Genomic DNA, 15,369 nt, shown 5'->3' with positions numbered 1-15,369 from the left:
ATGAGCTCAGTTAGAATGTATCGTTTACGCGGCAGGATGGGATGTTTGTGAGGTTTGTAAATTTCAGGTTACCGCCTACCCTGAGAATACCCGAATTTTCTAAAAATGGATTCAGAGATAAGATTTTGCTAGTGCAAGAAGATAATTGATATGTTATGAAGACACTGATTTCATTCCAAATCTCAACATATTGCACTAATTTTGTTGACATATACGTAGCTGTCTCACTAATTTTTAAAAAGCCAGTTACTTTATCCATTGAATTCCTGCAATTATTTACAATTTTTAAACATAATGCTGTAGCACAGTGGAATCTGATCCACGGCCCAAGAAACTTTTCTTTTTTAAAGAAAGACTGGCGTTTTCACGTATTTGTAATTAAAGAAATTCATGTTTTGCCAAAGTGAGAATTTATACTTCGCCAAGGTGATGAATCGCCAAGTTGAGAATATCAAATTTGGTGTTTGCGATCTTCAAACAGGAATGGATACCAGCGAATGTTACATATTCAAGCGCTTTGAAATAGTGTTTAAAGTAGTGCAGTATTCTGAAATTCTATTTTAGTCTTTCTGAGGAACTATTTACTACATTTTGTTATATCGTTTGTGAAATTACGACATGTTAAGTGATATGTAAGTGAAAAATCAGTTTGGTGTTTCAGTGTTGTGCTTATATGGATGCCATAGTGAAAAATAGTGTGTGAACTGCGATTTTAATTTTTTTTAAATCTTCTTTATTCTGATTTTTATTGCCTTGGCGCTCCAAAAATTAAAGGTAAGACATATTATTATCTCCATTTTGACTTATTTTACATTTTGACCATTCTTTTTTTGTTAGCACTTTGGGGAATAATATTATTGTTATATGAATATCCGCCATTACCATCATACTATAGCATCTTGGATATATATTAGGATTAATAATGCTGGCTGTCTGCGTATACGTGCACATTAAAGCCATCAGTTGTAATTATTGGTGTCTTCGCGGACACAATAGGGTTTAATCCTAGTATCCGGTGCACACGGGATTTGGGTACTTCTGGCGACTTTTATAATAAGCAGTAAAAACGGAACATATACGACAAGTAGAAACGGGTGTTCAAAGAATATATATAGTTATACATAGTATATACTATGTATATAGTGATAGTATATAGTGTATAGTATATATATAGACGTTCTTTGGGTCATTTTTTGGTGTTGGTGATAATTTTCAAAATCGCGCCAAGGCTGCACCATATACTAGGATTTTACCCACAATAGTTTGTGACCAAAAATTAAGATTATTTTTGCGGTAACTGTTTATTTAATATTAATTCGGCAATTTTAAGTAGTAGTTTTCAAATTAAGACTATATTTTAATAGTTGTTTCCTTTATGCATGTTATTTCTGCTCTTATATTGAAAAAATAGGAACTTTTATAAATCTTGCAAAATTGGGTTTAAGTATTTTGAAAATTATTTATATTTAGGTGTCTTTTGTTCGTCCCCGAACATATCTAAACTCTATTTTTACGAACAGTGTCGTTCGATACTTCGAAAAAGTTTCATTTCAACATAGTGTTTACATCTCAACAAAAAATTATATCCCAAACAAAATAAAATATATACACTATTTTTTGAAGAAGATTTTGAGATGAACAATGAGGCATTTTGCTTAATTTGTCCAGCTTCTATACCTGCAATAAGAAGTGTAATTTGAAAAGGCATTATGTTCAAAAACATGCTTCCAAATTCGATATAATCAAGGAATCTGTCATCAAGATAATGTAGCGATGTTAAAAAACATTATTTTTCAATAAAAGATATTTTAACAACGTTACAACTCTGACGGAATCTATTGTGAAGGCTACTTATTTGTAGTCGCCAATTTTATCGCCAAAACTTCGAAACCCGTGTCTGATGGCGAGCTTATTGTAGAATGCATAGCAGATATAATTTACCCTGATAATAAAAGCGATATTTTTGAAATCACTTTGAATACTATTACTAGGAGAATTTAACGAAATGTATCGGAAAGAATTTGAAAAGTAAAGTTTGTAACTCTAAATTTTATTCTTTGATGATGGTTGAAAGTTTTGATGCTATTGGTCCGATTCAATTTGCCACTTTAATTAGAGGCCTTAATGGCGGATATATCATAACTGAAAAAAATGGCTTCTTTAGTACCATTAAAAGATACAACAACATTAAGAGGTATATATGAAAGAGTGCAAAAAATATTAACGTGAGTATTTTTATCTCTTGCCCACCTATCTGTTCTGGTGAAAAATGGTTCCTCAGCTTTGATAGGTAAAAAAGACCTTGTAAAATTATTTTAAGAAAACAGCTCGTGAGGCGTTTGCAAAACTGAACACTTAAGTATAATTTAAAGAGTAGAATTGAAGTATGGAAACAATATGGTATGTAATTTCAGAAAAAGCCCGAATTTGTGTCAAAATATCTATGTTAGAACAATCGGCCGACTAGAATGAGAAGATATAAAACTGCCGAGTTCCCTTGACTCGTTATACATGAAAGGAATTATTAGCACAGCAGACAGATAATTCTCTTGAATGAGTCAATCGAGAATTTCTTCGCTGAGAATTCTTTATGAATATCACCCTTTAACTTCGCAGCAGCAGTACATTTTAAATTTTATTTACCGTGCAAATTAGTTTTAAGATTTCACTGCTAATCTTTGGAATATGGTAACAGGTAGTTTGGCGACATTTTGGTAAGGCGATAAAGGTTACTAGCTAGGACTTTAGCAGTGTACATGGATAAAGTCAAGAGTGTGCGCAGTGCCATTTCTGTGCAATTCTGGGATTTTTTTTGAGTGAAAATAGGTCGACGTTTACATGGATACCGTGTATGTGCAATTCTTAAAAACGCGGCAAGCAGTTTGCGATTCTGCACTTTCTCCCAATTTCGCACCTAATCTTCGTCATGATTAAGCATTTTTGTCCCATAAAAGTTCTAGTATAAGCGTAATTCGGCTAACGGATTGTTGGAAAAAATGTTGAGTTTAAAAAAAAAAAAAAAAAAAAAAAAAAAAAAAAAAAATGCCTTTACTTCGTGAAAACAAAATGGCGTCCCAAAACAAAACTAGCAGGTTGCTGTAGCAGGGTTGGTCGCCAAGGTTTCGCCAAAAAATCGCCAAGTTATCATAATTCGAAGATTAACCGATTTCACATTTTATTTGCCTAGATTTTATTTTCTTATTAGAAATTTTGCGCACAAACTTGCGGTGTAAAGGCAATATAGGTGTTTCTAGCTGAGTTACTAACAGACTAAAACTGTTGATTGAACATGATTAAACTGAGGCATGAGAGCTTTGGCTGGAATTCAGTGCAGATTTGTCAAAGCGTTGCTATTTCTGAAAATGTGCATACACAACTTACACACGGGAGTTGGAGCATTTTGTTGAAATAATAGATTGGTTTGTTTAAGTATGGACTTTCTAATGAAACTGGTTCGTATACAAATTACACATGGAGAAAAATCACGAAAATACCCAAGTGGTCAGCTCGTTCACCGGAATTCGAACCTCAGACCGATCTACCAGTATTTAGCGACTTTACCGCTCGGCCGTTGTTGAAATTTGTCGAAAGAATAAAGATAGATTCTTGAAGTAAATTTTCTCTCCCTCTCCTACAGGAATGAATTATGTCATTTAAATTTATTATAGGAGAAAATTTTCGTAGTTATTTATAAAATAAAAATTAAAAATTAAGATCAAGATGACATGAGTAATTATTTTAGTCTTCAAACTGAAGGCTTAGATTTTTATCCCAATAATTAAATGCGAAGTTAGAGTTATTTTATTTCATTTGTTATAAGAAGTCAAATTATTCCCTCATTTTGAATTTTAAAAATTTCTCTTTTACGTATAAAAACCGCATTTGATTTTATTTTATAGCTATAAGTAGCCAATTTTCCCCTCATCTTGAATTTTAAAAACTTTTAAGTACAAAAATTGTATTCGGGAGAAATTTATGAAAACTTCAAGAATCAAGGTCTGGTATTTCATCAAATCTCAATTTAATTGACTCGCTTGAAAGATCTGAGAAATTATGCAATGAAACTATGAAAGAACTGAGAAACTCTGAAAATTCTGCAATTTTTTTATTGCTGAAAATCTGCTTGGCACATGCATCAAGTCACGGCAGCTTACAGCAGACTATACCACCTTCACCCATATGCCAGACCCCTAGACGGTATAGTGGTTAGGGGAGCCTACCCTACTACGCTACCGAAGGTCCTGGGTTCGAATGCAGGATGTTTGTAAATGTATAATGTCTTTGCGCCATGGAGGCACACTAAATTTACAGCAAGCCGAAAGTCCTCACAAGAGGTTGCTGGTAGGGAAAGAGGGGTGGGAGACCTTCGGACAAATAAAAAATAAGACAATTATTGAACTTATCAAAAATATCCTATCAAGAAAATACCCAAATGAGAGCTGTAAAAATTAATTTCATCTTCATGCGCACTATGTAAATATAAGAAACAATTAAGCAACTCAACATTGCTTTTGAAATCGTTTATTAAAATATAAATGATACATAAAAATTAATTTAATTATTGGTAACATATTATCTTTCGATCATTTTTATATTTTAAAAATAATTATGCGATACAATTTTTGTTAATCATAATCATATGCTTTAGAATACAGGGGATATTTACAAAAAACAACCATTCGTGCCATATCTGTTAAAGCGGTTTTTTTAAAGTCGCTTGGTTTAGAATTTGACAATAACCATCAGTCGTAGGCCACGTGGATTACGTCATTCAGCGACACTTTATTTAAGAATTCATGATTGAAATCCATTCTCCAATTTTCCCCTACGATTTTCAGTGTTCCTACTCTTAAGAATGGTATAGTCACGTTACGCTTGGTGGCTAACATTTGCTCAATATAAGCCACTATTTCTTGCATCGACAAAACTACTTTAGACCTCGCCAGTTGGTTGGCCAAAGCAATGGTGGTTGGATTGAGCCATCTCTCCGGAAGGGTAGCTGTGAAAGAAAAAGGGGAGAAAAAATTCAATTAGGCCTCTTGTTTAAATTCTTTTATTTTTAAGCCCTTATCACAGACATATTTTTTGACAAAACACAGTCTGGAGAAAATTTCTTACATTTTAAGCTTTGGTTTATTATATTTCATGAAGATGGAAATATCGACTCATATCAGATTGATATGAAGACGGTGCAGTGTTTTTACAAGCATAGAAAAAAAAAAAAGGTTGTATGACTATCTTTTAATAGTTCAGTTAGGTACAAATATGCTCTTAGTATAATAGTTGCTCCAAACAATTACATACGAGTGTCTTTAAAAAGCATTTGGGAGAAATTCGAATTTATTCCATACGAAGTATACTGTAGGTACACAGTATTTTCCTTAAAATTTCTTATAGAATACTCTCGAAAAAGATTCATGAATTTACCTAGTCTTCCTGCTTTGCTTAGCTACCTATTTGTCTAAGACCATTTAATTGTAATTATTTTAGCCCAAAGGAGCATTAGCCCAGAAGGACTATTAAACTTGAAACGGCATTTTGCGTTAGAGTTTTATCACTTTTCAAACTGTTGCCACCAAATATGATCTCCCTGTATTATATTTAAAGAAATTAAACAGTGAATAATCTGCATGAATGTATGTATGTTTCTCGCATTGTGAAAAGACAACGGTACCTAGAGCAATAAAATTTTGAATAACATAGTCCTTCACCGGAACATGGGCGCCTAGAACCCGGAATTTGAACTTTTTTTGTCTATTTCATAATTTTTAAAATGTTAAGGAATTTTTGATTAACAAAGTTAACGATTTCAAAGCTAGCAATGGCAACAGTGTACGGAATAAAACAATTTTAACTCCAGCGCCCGAGACTGTCTATAGGAAATTCTAAAGATAGGCTGTTCTTAAATATTTTTAGCCCAAAGGAACATTATTCCTTCAGATATTATATTACGCCTAAAGGGGCGCCTTTTATTTTATTTACGTGTACGTAAATAAATATGTTATGTAGAGAAATTATCTGATAGCGTTATAAAAAAATTAGGTGAATGATTTTATGATTTATGGAAATTTAAATTTTATTTTGATTCTGAATTATTTAATTTAAGGCTTTAATTTTTGGGGAAAGACAGATGCTTCTGGGAATATTATTTAGTTTAAAAGAGTATTATTTATTTTCCTCTATTTGTAAATCTTGTACAAACTTTTATTCATTGTGAAAGAAGCAGGGAAAGGGAGGCAATTTTCGCCAAGTCATGATTTCGCGCGCTTTAGAATGTTCGAGAAAGAATTTTCATTGTTAGTTGACCTTAAGAGAGGAAAGTACGTGACGGAAAGGTCAAAGGTTGCTACTTGTCTTTCAATGTAAGTCATTCAGGTTTTGGCGATTGAGGGTCCGGTTGTTGGCTAAGTGAAGAAGGGCGCGCATGCGCGATCACCCTTATTTCCGCATTCTGGAGTTGAAAACGAAGATTTTGCCATAATTAAGGGGGCGATAAGTGAAGCCATAGTGGGAGCCCGTTTGGTGAAGGACAAGAAGGAAATTTGAGTTGGACACACTTACTTTTGGCTGACTCTCGGACTGACTCGCTGATTTTTGGGCTTGCTGGACAAAATGTAAGTGACTCCGAGAGGTGTTTTCCGGCGGGAAGCGGCAAATATGCTCCCCGGCCGCGTTTGGTTAAGAGGCGAGACACACTTACTCTGGACTCGCTTAGGCACTCTCTGACTGTCTCGCTGATTTTCGGGCTTGCTGGACAAAATGTAATTACGAAGCGGGATGTTTTTTGGCGGGGAGCGGCAAATATGCTCCCCGGCCGCGTTTGGTTAAGAGGCGAGACACACTTACTCTGGACTCGCTTAGGCACTCTCTGACTGACTCGCTGATTTTCGGGCTTGACGGACTTGTTGACGGAGACTGAGAAAAACTTGTGGGTGTTGCGAAGGAGAAAGGAAAAGATTTAGTCGGCATCGAACAGTGCTTCCGGCGGGGAGCGGCAATTATGCTCCCCGGCCGCGGGTTTTCTCAAAAATGCGAAGAAAAAAAAAACTGTTGAGCGAATAACAAAAAAATTAACAGAGACTTGGGTCTCTATCTGTATCGGCAAAAGTCAGGACGATGTCCTCTGAACTCCGACTTGAAAACAGAAGGAATTATGTCACCTTAGTCAACTGGAAGCCTGCGTTAGCCGTTCTCTAAAATGCCGAGCTTAATTGTCTACGTTTTCCTTGGTGGAGCCTAGAGTCTGGGCAGACAGCCGTGCGGTGTAAGCTGTTCTCTTGCTTCCAGTGGGAATAATTTTCTTCTATGGAAAACAGTAGCAGGCGTAAGATTTGACGGTATAGCTGATGTAATTTATTGTCGTGCCGTTCGAGTCTCTGTCTTGCGGATTTGCCAAGTGACGTAAGGATAGAGCTAAGATATGAGCTCTCCTCCACTTCAAGATGTCCACTCAAGATAAGTATTATTTTTTTTGGTGTGTTGGAACTTTAGGCAAGTTTTTCCAAAAACGTCCTTAGCAGTAAAAACAACGTCGAATCTAAAATTTAACTCTCAGGCCATAAATTGTTTCCCTTTCCTTTCTTTTAAATCACCAGACAAACCTTAAGTTTTTTATGAATTTAAATGAACAGACTCTCAGATGAGGTTAAGATTTTTCTTATTGTGTTGTAATTGAATAAACTGATATTTAATCTGGAACCTCTTACAGTATGTTTTCTTTATATATTTAATATGAACTTTTCCTTTATATCTTGTCTATGTTTTATGTTTTCGATCCTCTCACGGCGCGGTCTCGGAATGCATTTTTTTTCACAACGCAAAAAATGCTGTACACGTTTCACTATACGATCACTCCCTTTAACGGCAAGTAGTTTCATATTTAACATTTTTATATGAATTTAAGATATAACATTGGTGCCGTGAAGTAAGATTCATAACATTATTTCCCGGCGTGAACTTAAGCTATTTAACAAATAAAAGGCGTACGTAAATAAAATAAAGTACGTAAATATTACGTGTACGTAAATACTAAAGTTGCGCCTTTTATTTTATTTACGTGTACGTAAATAAAATAAAAGGCGCCCCTTTAGGCGTGATATAATATCTGAAGGCTTTCAGATTTTTTACTCCAAAGGGGCCTTGTCCCTGATGGACTACTGTTTTCGTTTTGCCATTTTGCGTCGAATCACTCTAAATGTTCGTTTCACTTTTCAGATTGTTGCCACCAAATATTATCCCCCTGTATTATATTTGAAAAATTAAATAATGGAGAATCTGTATAAATGTATGTATGTTTCTCGCATTGTGATAAAACAAGGGAACCTAGAGCCATCCCCTTTTTAATGACATAATCCTACTTCGAATGTGGGCATCTGGAAGCCTAAATTTGAAATTTGGAATTTGTTTTATTATCGATTTCATATTTTGTAAAACTTGAACGAAAAACTAACAAACTCAAGGATTTCAAAGCGAACAATGGCAACGTTGTACAGAAAAAGCAACTTCTCCAGCGCGCGAGACTTTGTACCGGAAATTCTAAAGATATGCTCCAATTTAAAACTATTTTGCGATATTGCTCTTGAACTGAATTTTATGGATTAAGTAAGAAGAACACGATGTTTTTTTATAAATAAAGGTAACGCACAAAATGTTAAAAAAAAACGCCCCTTTGGAGGTAATTTAAAATCTGAAACCTTTCAGATTTTACACATTTCATTTTTTTTTACTTATTTATTTTATATGCTTTGCTTCATTTTAAAATCGAATTTCCGCTCTATGGACTTGAAAGTGAGAAGATTTTTTTTTGATCAACTTGTGCTAACTCGGGGTTACAAAGGAAATAGCAACGAGTGAACAATGTCCTTTCGTTGCTATCAGTCCTTTGCCCATTCGTTGAACAACTATAAAATATCTTGTAGCAATATCACCATTCATAAAATCAGAGTAAGTAATAAAATTACACCTATTTTTTAAACTTGATAATTTAGCGGTACTATTCTGTAATCGGGACCGGAGTTCTCGCAAAATGTTTTGCTGAACTCGCCAAGAGTCGCCAATATAGTCATATAAAGTCGCCAATGTTTACTTCTAAAATCGCTACAATGTTAACTTTGTTAAGGGAAAGTAAAAGAATGTCTTTCCAAAATTGGCAACAACAAGAATGCAAATTCCAAAGATGTAGCAGCTTTATTATTATTGTATTTACTACGGACGTGAAAATTTGGACTTGCCTAATGATCTTCCATACAATTCTTCAGGAATTTCTTAAATAATATCTTAACTAAATAATATCTTCCATCCAATTTCTTCAGGAACGAGGAATTATACATGTGCAAAAGAGTGCACGGAAAACCATAAAATGAATTTTTTTTTCTCTGATTTCTTTGGCAAGTTGTTTAACTTACATTAAAAATTTCTAATTTTACAAATATGTGTTGTTATTTATTCCCTTGGATTTTTCTTCAACTTAACTGTATTGTATTTTACTATTTATACAACTTAACTGTATTGTATGCTTCGAATACTGTAAAGGTCCTTATTTTCGCGAAAATGAATATATCGGTGATTTCGCGAGCTGAAAATTTCGCGAATTTTATATGAACAGAACCGAAAGTTGAAAATTTCAAAAGTACTTAAGTAAAGTTATTTGAGGCGGAAAAAAAAAAAAAAAGCATTTCGCGAGGCTTAAATTTTCGCGATTACGACGGGCTCGCGAAAATTAAAGCCTCGCGAACGCCAGATCGTTAACTTTTGGCGATATCTGAATCTGATCCCGATAACAGAACAGTGCCAATTTAACTGGAAATTAACTTTACAAACATTATAGAGACCATTAAGATTTTCAGGAAGAAGAAAAAAAAAAAAAAAAAAAGGTTAATCTTCGGATTATGGTAACTTGGCGACTTTTTGGCGAAACTTTGGCTACCAACCCTGCTACAGCAATCTGCTAGTTCTTTTTTGGATGCCATTTTGTTTTCACGAAGTAAAGGCATGTTTTTTTTACTCAACATTTTTTTCCCAACAATCTGCTAGCCGAATTACGCTTATGCTAGAAATTTAATGGAACAAAAGTGCTTAATCATGACGAAGATTAGGTGCGAAATTGGGAGAAAACACAGAATCGCCCACTGCTTGCTGCGTTTTTAAGAATTGCACATACACGGTATCCATGTACACGTCGACCTATTTTCACTTAAAAAAACATCCCAGAATTGCACAAAAATGGCATTGCGCACACTCTTGACTTTATCCATGTACATTGCTAAAGTCCTAGCTAGTAACCTTTATCGCCTTACCAAAATGTCGTCAAACTACCTGTTACATATTCCAAAGATTAGCCAAAAACAAATGTGAAAATCAACAATGTTTCCGCCGAAATTTCCAGTCGGCTACTTGAATGTGCTAACAGATTACACCCCAATAGCATGGAAGAATGCAATAATTCCTTATATTCCTTATCGCTTAAAGAACGATTGGGAAGAGGCGAGAGGCCAAATCGACCGAATTGAGATCTCGATGAGGTATCCTCTGCACCACATTTAGTTTGGCTGTTTCATTATAGAGATACTATAAGGTTTGTACAAGTCAGGGAAGGTGAAAATTTCGTATTTAAGCGACAAATCGTCTGCTTGTGATTTGGACGTCTTGACTACGTACGCCACGAGAAAACGTACGAGTCCATGCAGTAATTCCATTTTAGTTGTACTACTATGTATTAATGACAGTTTAAACAATAAAAGGTTTGTTTAAAAGTTTAAACAATAAAATTAATCAAAGCTTGTTTTCAACGTCTTTTATATGTTGTCAAGTGGTAAATATTGCATTTTTTTGCATACTTGTAAAATAGTAATATTTAAATCTTTTTCTCACCATAAAATTAATTATTAAATCTAATGATATTGAGAAGACATAGATTCTGCAGGTTAAAAAATGAAGAAAATTGTGTTTTATTTTTCTTACATGCTTAAAATATTTAAACTAAATTATTATTATTCAAGTTTACAGAAGATGGGATAATTGCTTTTTAAGATATGATTTTTGAGTTAAACAACGCTACTTCTACGCGAATTCCAGTAAAGAGACCATTCAAGTTACCCTCCAACATTTCTGTTTAGCAGAAGAAAGTGAAGCTTATCTGATAATGCCATGAAAACGCTATTAAAATTGATTTACATGAGTAAAATGAAATACAATTAAAATGCACCTGTTATTAAAATAGCTGTAATAATAGGTAAGCTTCTAGTAAGTAACACACGTGTTAAAGGATCTATTTCCAATATTTAAAAGGCCACCTATGAAGATCTGCTCATATTTTATTAAAATTTTGGGAATTATGTTTTCAAGGATTAGAATTTTAATAGTGGCAACTCTTTGTTAAAAACTCGCAAGAGAAACTGAAACACTGAAACTTCCGATGTAGTGACCAACACTGCGAACAACAAGTTGCCAGTGATGTGCAAATTCTAGTATACTTGCAACAACATCTCTTCTGTTGATGCTTCGAATGGAGCAGTCTGTTTCTTGAAGAATATCTAAAATAAACTCGCATGCTATAAATACTTCGAAGTAGTTTTCCTTCATCTTAGGAATCAAATCGTAATCACAACGCTTAATTTCGGGAACTGATCTGAATCATAGGGCACTTCTCAATCCCATCGACCAAACAAATCAGCGACTGATTGAGTTCCATGATACCGAGCATTGTCCTCTAAAATGACGAGAGGATACAGCAGAAAGAGACCCTGGTTCTTTTCCAATACTGCTTGGAGAGTAAGTTCCAAAAATGACAATAGTACTACACCCGAACTATCTGTTTTTGATGTATGGTATGCGGTAGTTTAATGACATTACAGTCTTAAAATCACCGTATCTTTCGCATTGCTGATGTTTAGATGAATTGACGATTTTCGTGGTGCCATTTTTGGCCTCATACGATCTGTCCCATGTTTAGTCTACCCCAGAATTTCTTAAACTGTGGGTCGCGGGAACTGCAGCAGGGGGTCGCCTAAAATTTTAGCAGTTTTGATATTTCTTTAACTTATTATAGTAATTTTACAATTACCAAATATTTTTACAAAATTATCTGGAAATAGATAAAGATAAGACAATACAGGTAAAGAAAAACGAAAGCATTTCGAGTCATTCGTTTTATAATATAAACGCTCATTTTACTTGCTTTGCACATGACGCTGTCATTTCGTGTGTTACTTATTTAAAATTTTCACATTGCTCCGTGTCTTAAAATTAGAAATTAAAATTAAAGACCTAAACTTGCAATAGTATATTACAATAACAAGTGAAAAAAACTAACAGTTTCACTCGTGTATCGGATTTGTGCAATGCTTAATGGGATCCGCAAAATTTTCTTAAATATTACGAGGCCTGGAGTGGCGAAACAAATCTCGATGATAAAACGGAGTCGCGACTGAAAAAGTTTTAAGAATCCTGGTCTACCCTAATGATGAGGTAAAGAAGCATTTCCTCTATACTTATAGACCTCCAAACGAGTTTAAGCAGTATCTTATAATAGCCATTTCTGTTTTTGTATTTCCAATTCTGCAGTCTCTGTTTCGATAACATCGTGGCTTGTACACCTTCATACCTTTTGATCGCCAGTTCATACATGACACTCTAATTTTTTATCTGAGCATAAGCGTTAAGAGTCAGAAAAGTAAATCTATTTATTATGAAGTGGATTACTAGACACCGCTTTGTACGCTACCTCAATTAAACTATTTTTTTCTTTACATTTTGTTGTATTTTGTTTGTGTAAGTCTATCCTGCATTTTCATTTTAGCAAATCATGTATATGTCTTCACTTTGCTATCCAGTTTAATTTTATTTCAATCCGGTAAGAATTTACTGCTTCTGTTTATATTGTAATAGGTTTGTAGATATAAACCGTTTTCTCAATTTAATTAGTTTATACTTGCTTGTGTATATCAAAACTGTTGTAGTTCATCGACGACTGTAAAAACGTGTTTTGGAGCTGTGTTGACAATACTGGCCAGTGTTTCGATATTCATCAAGTAGTATTGTCATTATTCACTCCAAATCCTCACAAACTATTACTGTTCACAATGTCTGGAAATCTATATATAAGTATGGGGTTAAGACCAATTTTGCGAAAAGGATTGAGATTTCGGGAATTAAACTCCCGGATGGCAGTGTTACTTCGAGTTTGAGTGATACAATTATTGCTATAATGACAAAGAATTTCCCAAGAGATAATGCGCGTGATGATAGAAATTCTCATAGAACTATGCGCACTGAGTCTGATGGACCTTATATTTCTTTTATGGACTGTCCGTTCTCTACTTCAGAAGTTAACAGTGTTATTAAAAATCTCAAGAAGAACAAATCACCTGGGCTTGACTCTCTTTCTAATGAAATTGTACAGCACTTTCATGCGGTGGATAGCACATTTCTACAAAGACTTTTCAACCTTTGTTTACAATTAGCAGTTTTTCCAGCACAATGGAAGAGAGCTCGGGTTGTTTTGAACCGCTCGATTTACTGCTGTATATATTGTTACGAAACGTACAGGTGCCGTAAGATGGCTTCCCACCAAAGCAGTATTAGGGTTGCTGTAAAATGCCAAGGGAAGGCAAAGTTGCCACATTTGGCGAGAAATCGCCCATTTGGCGACAAAATTGGTGATATACCATGGACGAATGGAGAAACTTCTGGAAAGATTTCTTACCGGTTTAGCCCAGAATGTTCTCAAACACAAGCCGAAAGCTATATTATAAACCCTGCTGGTCGGAAGTCAGTGTGTGTGCTTCATGGAGAGGGCGAGTCAGTGTCTCGTCTGGATTGCGAGTTAGTTAGTATCGAGTTGGTGTCTCGTCTAGCGAGTCAATCCCTGCGGAGTCGATCGAGTTGACAGCCGGGCAGCGATAGCCGAGTGGGTCGTCGTACAGCGGGTCGTCTGTACGTACGAGTGGGTCGTCTGTACACGCCACAAAAAATTGTCTTCAGAATTCATTTTAAAGCAGTTTTATAAATTTTTTGGAGGAAAAGAGTACTTTATTCTTTCCTTACGTACAGATATCACGCAGAAACATCGTTAAATTGCATTCGATAGCGGTCAAAATGGATATTTTCGTTGATATATGCAGCCTGAAACTTTTCGCGATTACAATACTTCCTTTCCAATACAAGGAAGTAAAAACGATATTGAAACAGAGTGTCACTGATTCCGCTTCATGGCGTATATTCAACAGTATTGTAACAGTTAAAGTTTCAACCCATATATACAAAGAGAGATAATGCAAAATTAAATTACTGAATAATGACAATAAATTAAGTCCTTATTACCGAACACGATTAACAGAAATGAATCACAGTTATAAAGTCATAAAACCCAGCAAAAATGTTGCGTGTTAAAAAATTTTTTGTTTAAATTAAATATTGAACTTCTATAACATATTTCTATAAAAGAGAACTTTCAAAATGATTTAATCTAATCTGCAATTTTAACGTGTTTCAGCTTTTAAGAGACAGTCAGTAATCTGAATGAAATGGAATTCGTTTTACATACTTTCGTACTGTATTCTTGCCCACTTGAGTCGGAATTTCAAAGCAAGCGCATGAGCTAATTGAAACACAGGTTTTTGATTGATGACATACTTTATAGGTAGATGAGAAATTAAAAGCTTTTGACGACTGAGGGCGAAAGTTCCAATACCAGGAATTACAACTACCTGTAAATAAAATCCGGATTACTTTTAAAGAATCAAATAGTGTACAATAAATACATTTTGGTACTTTTCCGTTTTGCCAGCGCAAACGATAAAGTCGCCAATAATGGTACAACTGATGCCAATCATAGCTGGTAACCTTTTACCCCTCATTTTCAAAGCGAGTCGCAACCATTTCTTATCATATTTGATTATTTCTTTCAATACTGGCATACAATTACGTAGAATTATTACAAGATAGTTGAATTTTATAGCCTAAGACGATTCGCGGTCATTAAGTCAATTAGAATGCAATCACACCGCTCACCCGAAAGCGAAAGTATAGAAAAGGCAAAATCAAGGGTTAAATTCATCATTTCTAAAGAGAATACACTAGCGAAGTAAAGCACTACGGTTTTACATAATTTCTCAGTAAGCTATTCGTACGAATTGAAATAATTCTTGCATTTAATCTTGTATTCCAAATTAAAATTTAACTTCAAATTAATGTAGATAATTACTGAGAGAATTAGAATTTTGTAGCGTAGTTTACGTGAGATGAGATCACTTGGGGTCATGTGATACGAATCGGCAAATCAGGATATTGAACCAGCATAGTAAATTCTTAAATTAATGTCTTTTTAGAAATTTATTGTCGTTATTTATTGGCATTTTACAAAATTTTAAA

The 15,369-nt window shown here is 34.5% G+C and overlaps 1 protein-coding gene across 1 annotated transcript in view; it reads right to left on the bottom strand.

Moving 5' to 3' along the window:
- Nucleotides 1-4,504: 4,504 nt before the first annotated feature.
- The window catches only part of LOC118199430 (coiled-coil domain-containing protein 81-like), a 38,324-nt gene continuing 27,459 nt past the window's right edge, over nt 4,505-15,369 (bottom strand). Inside the window, exons 3-4 of the mRNA XM_035371293.2 lie at nt 14,543-14,705; nt 4,505-4,999 (exon numbers count right to left, since the gene is read on the bottom strand). Coding sequence (XP_035227184.1) covers nt 4,743-4,999; nt 14,543-14,705 — 420 coding nt within the window. The 3' untranslated portion in view covers nt 4,505-4,742. The remainder of the gene's footprint in view (nt 5,000-14,542; nt 14,706-15,369) is intronic.

This window comes from Stegodyphus dumicola, chromosome 1 (assembly GCF_044657685.1).
Source record: "Stegodyphus dumicola isolate Sdum_Otavi_A_Nest chromosome 1, ASM4465768v1".
Classification (NCBI taxonomy): domain Eukaryota; kingdom Metazoa; phylum Arthropoda; class Arachnida; order Araneae; family Eresidae; genus Stegodyphus; species Stegodyphus dumicola.
Note: the sequence above shows the minus strand (reverse complement) of the source record. Positions and strands in the feature narration are given on the sequence as shown.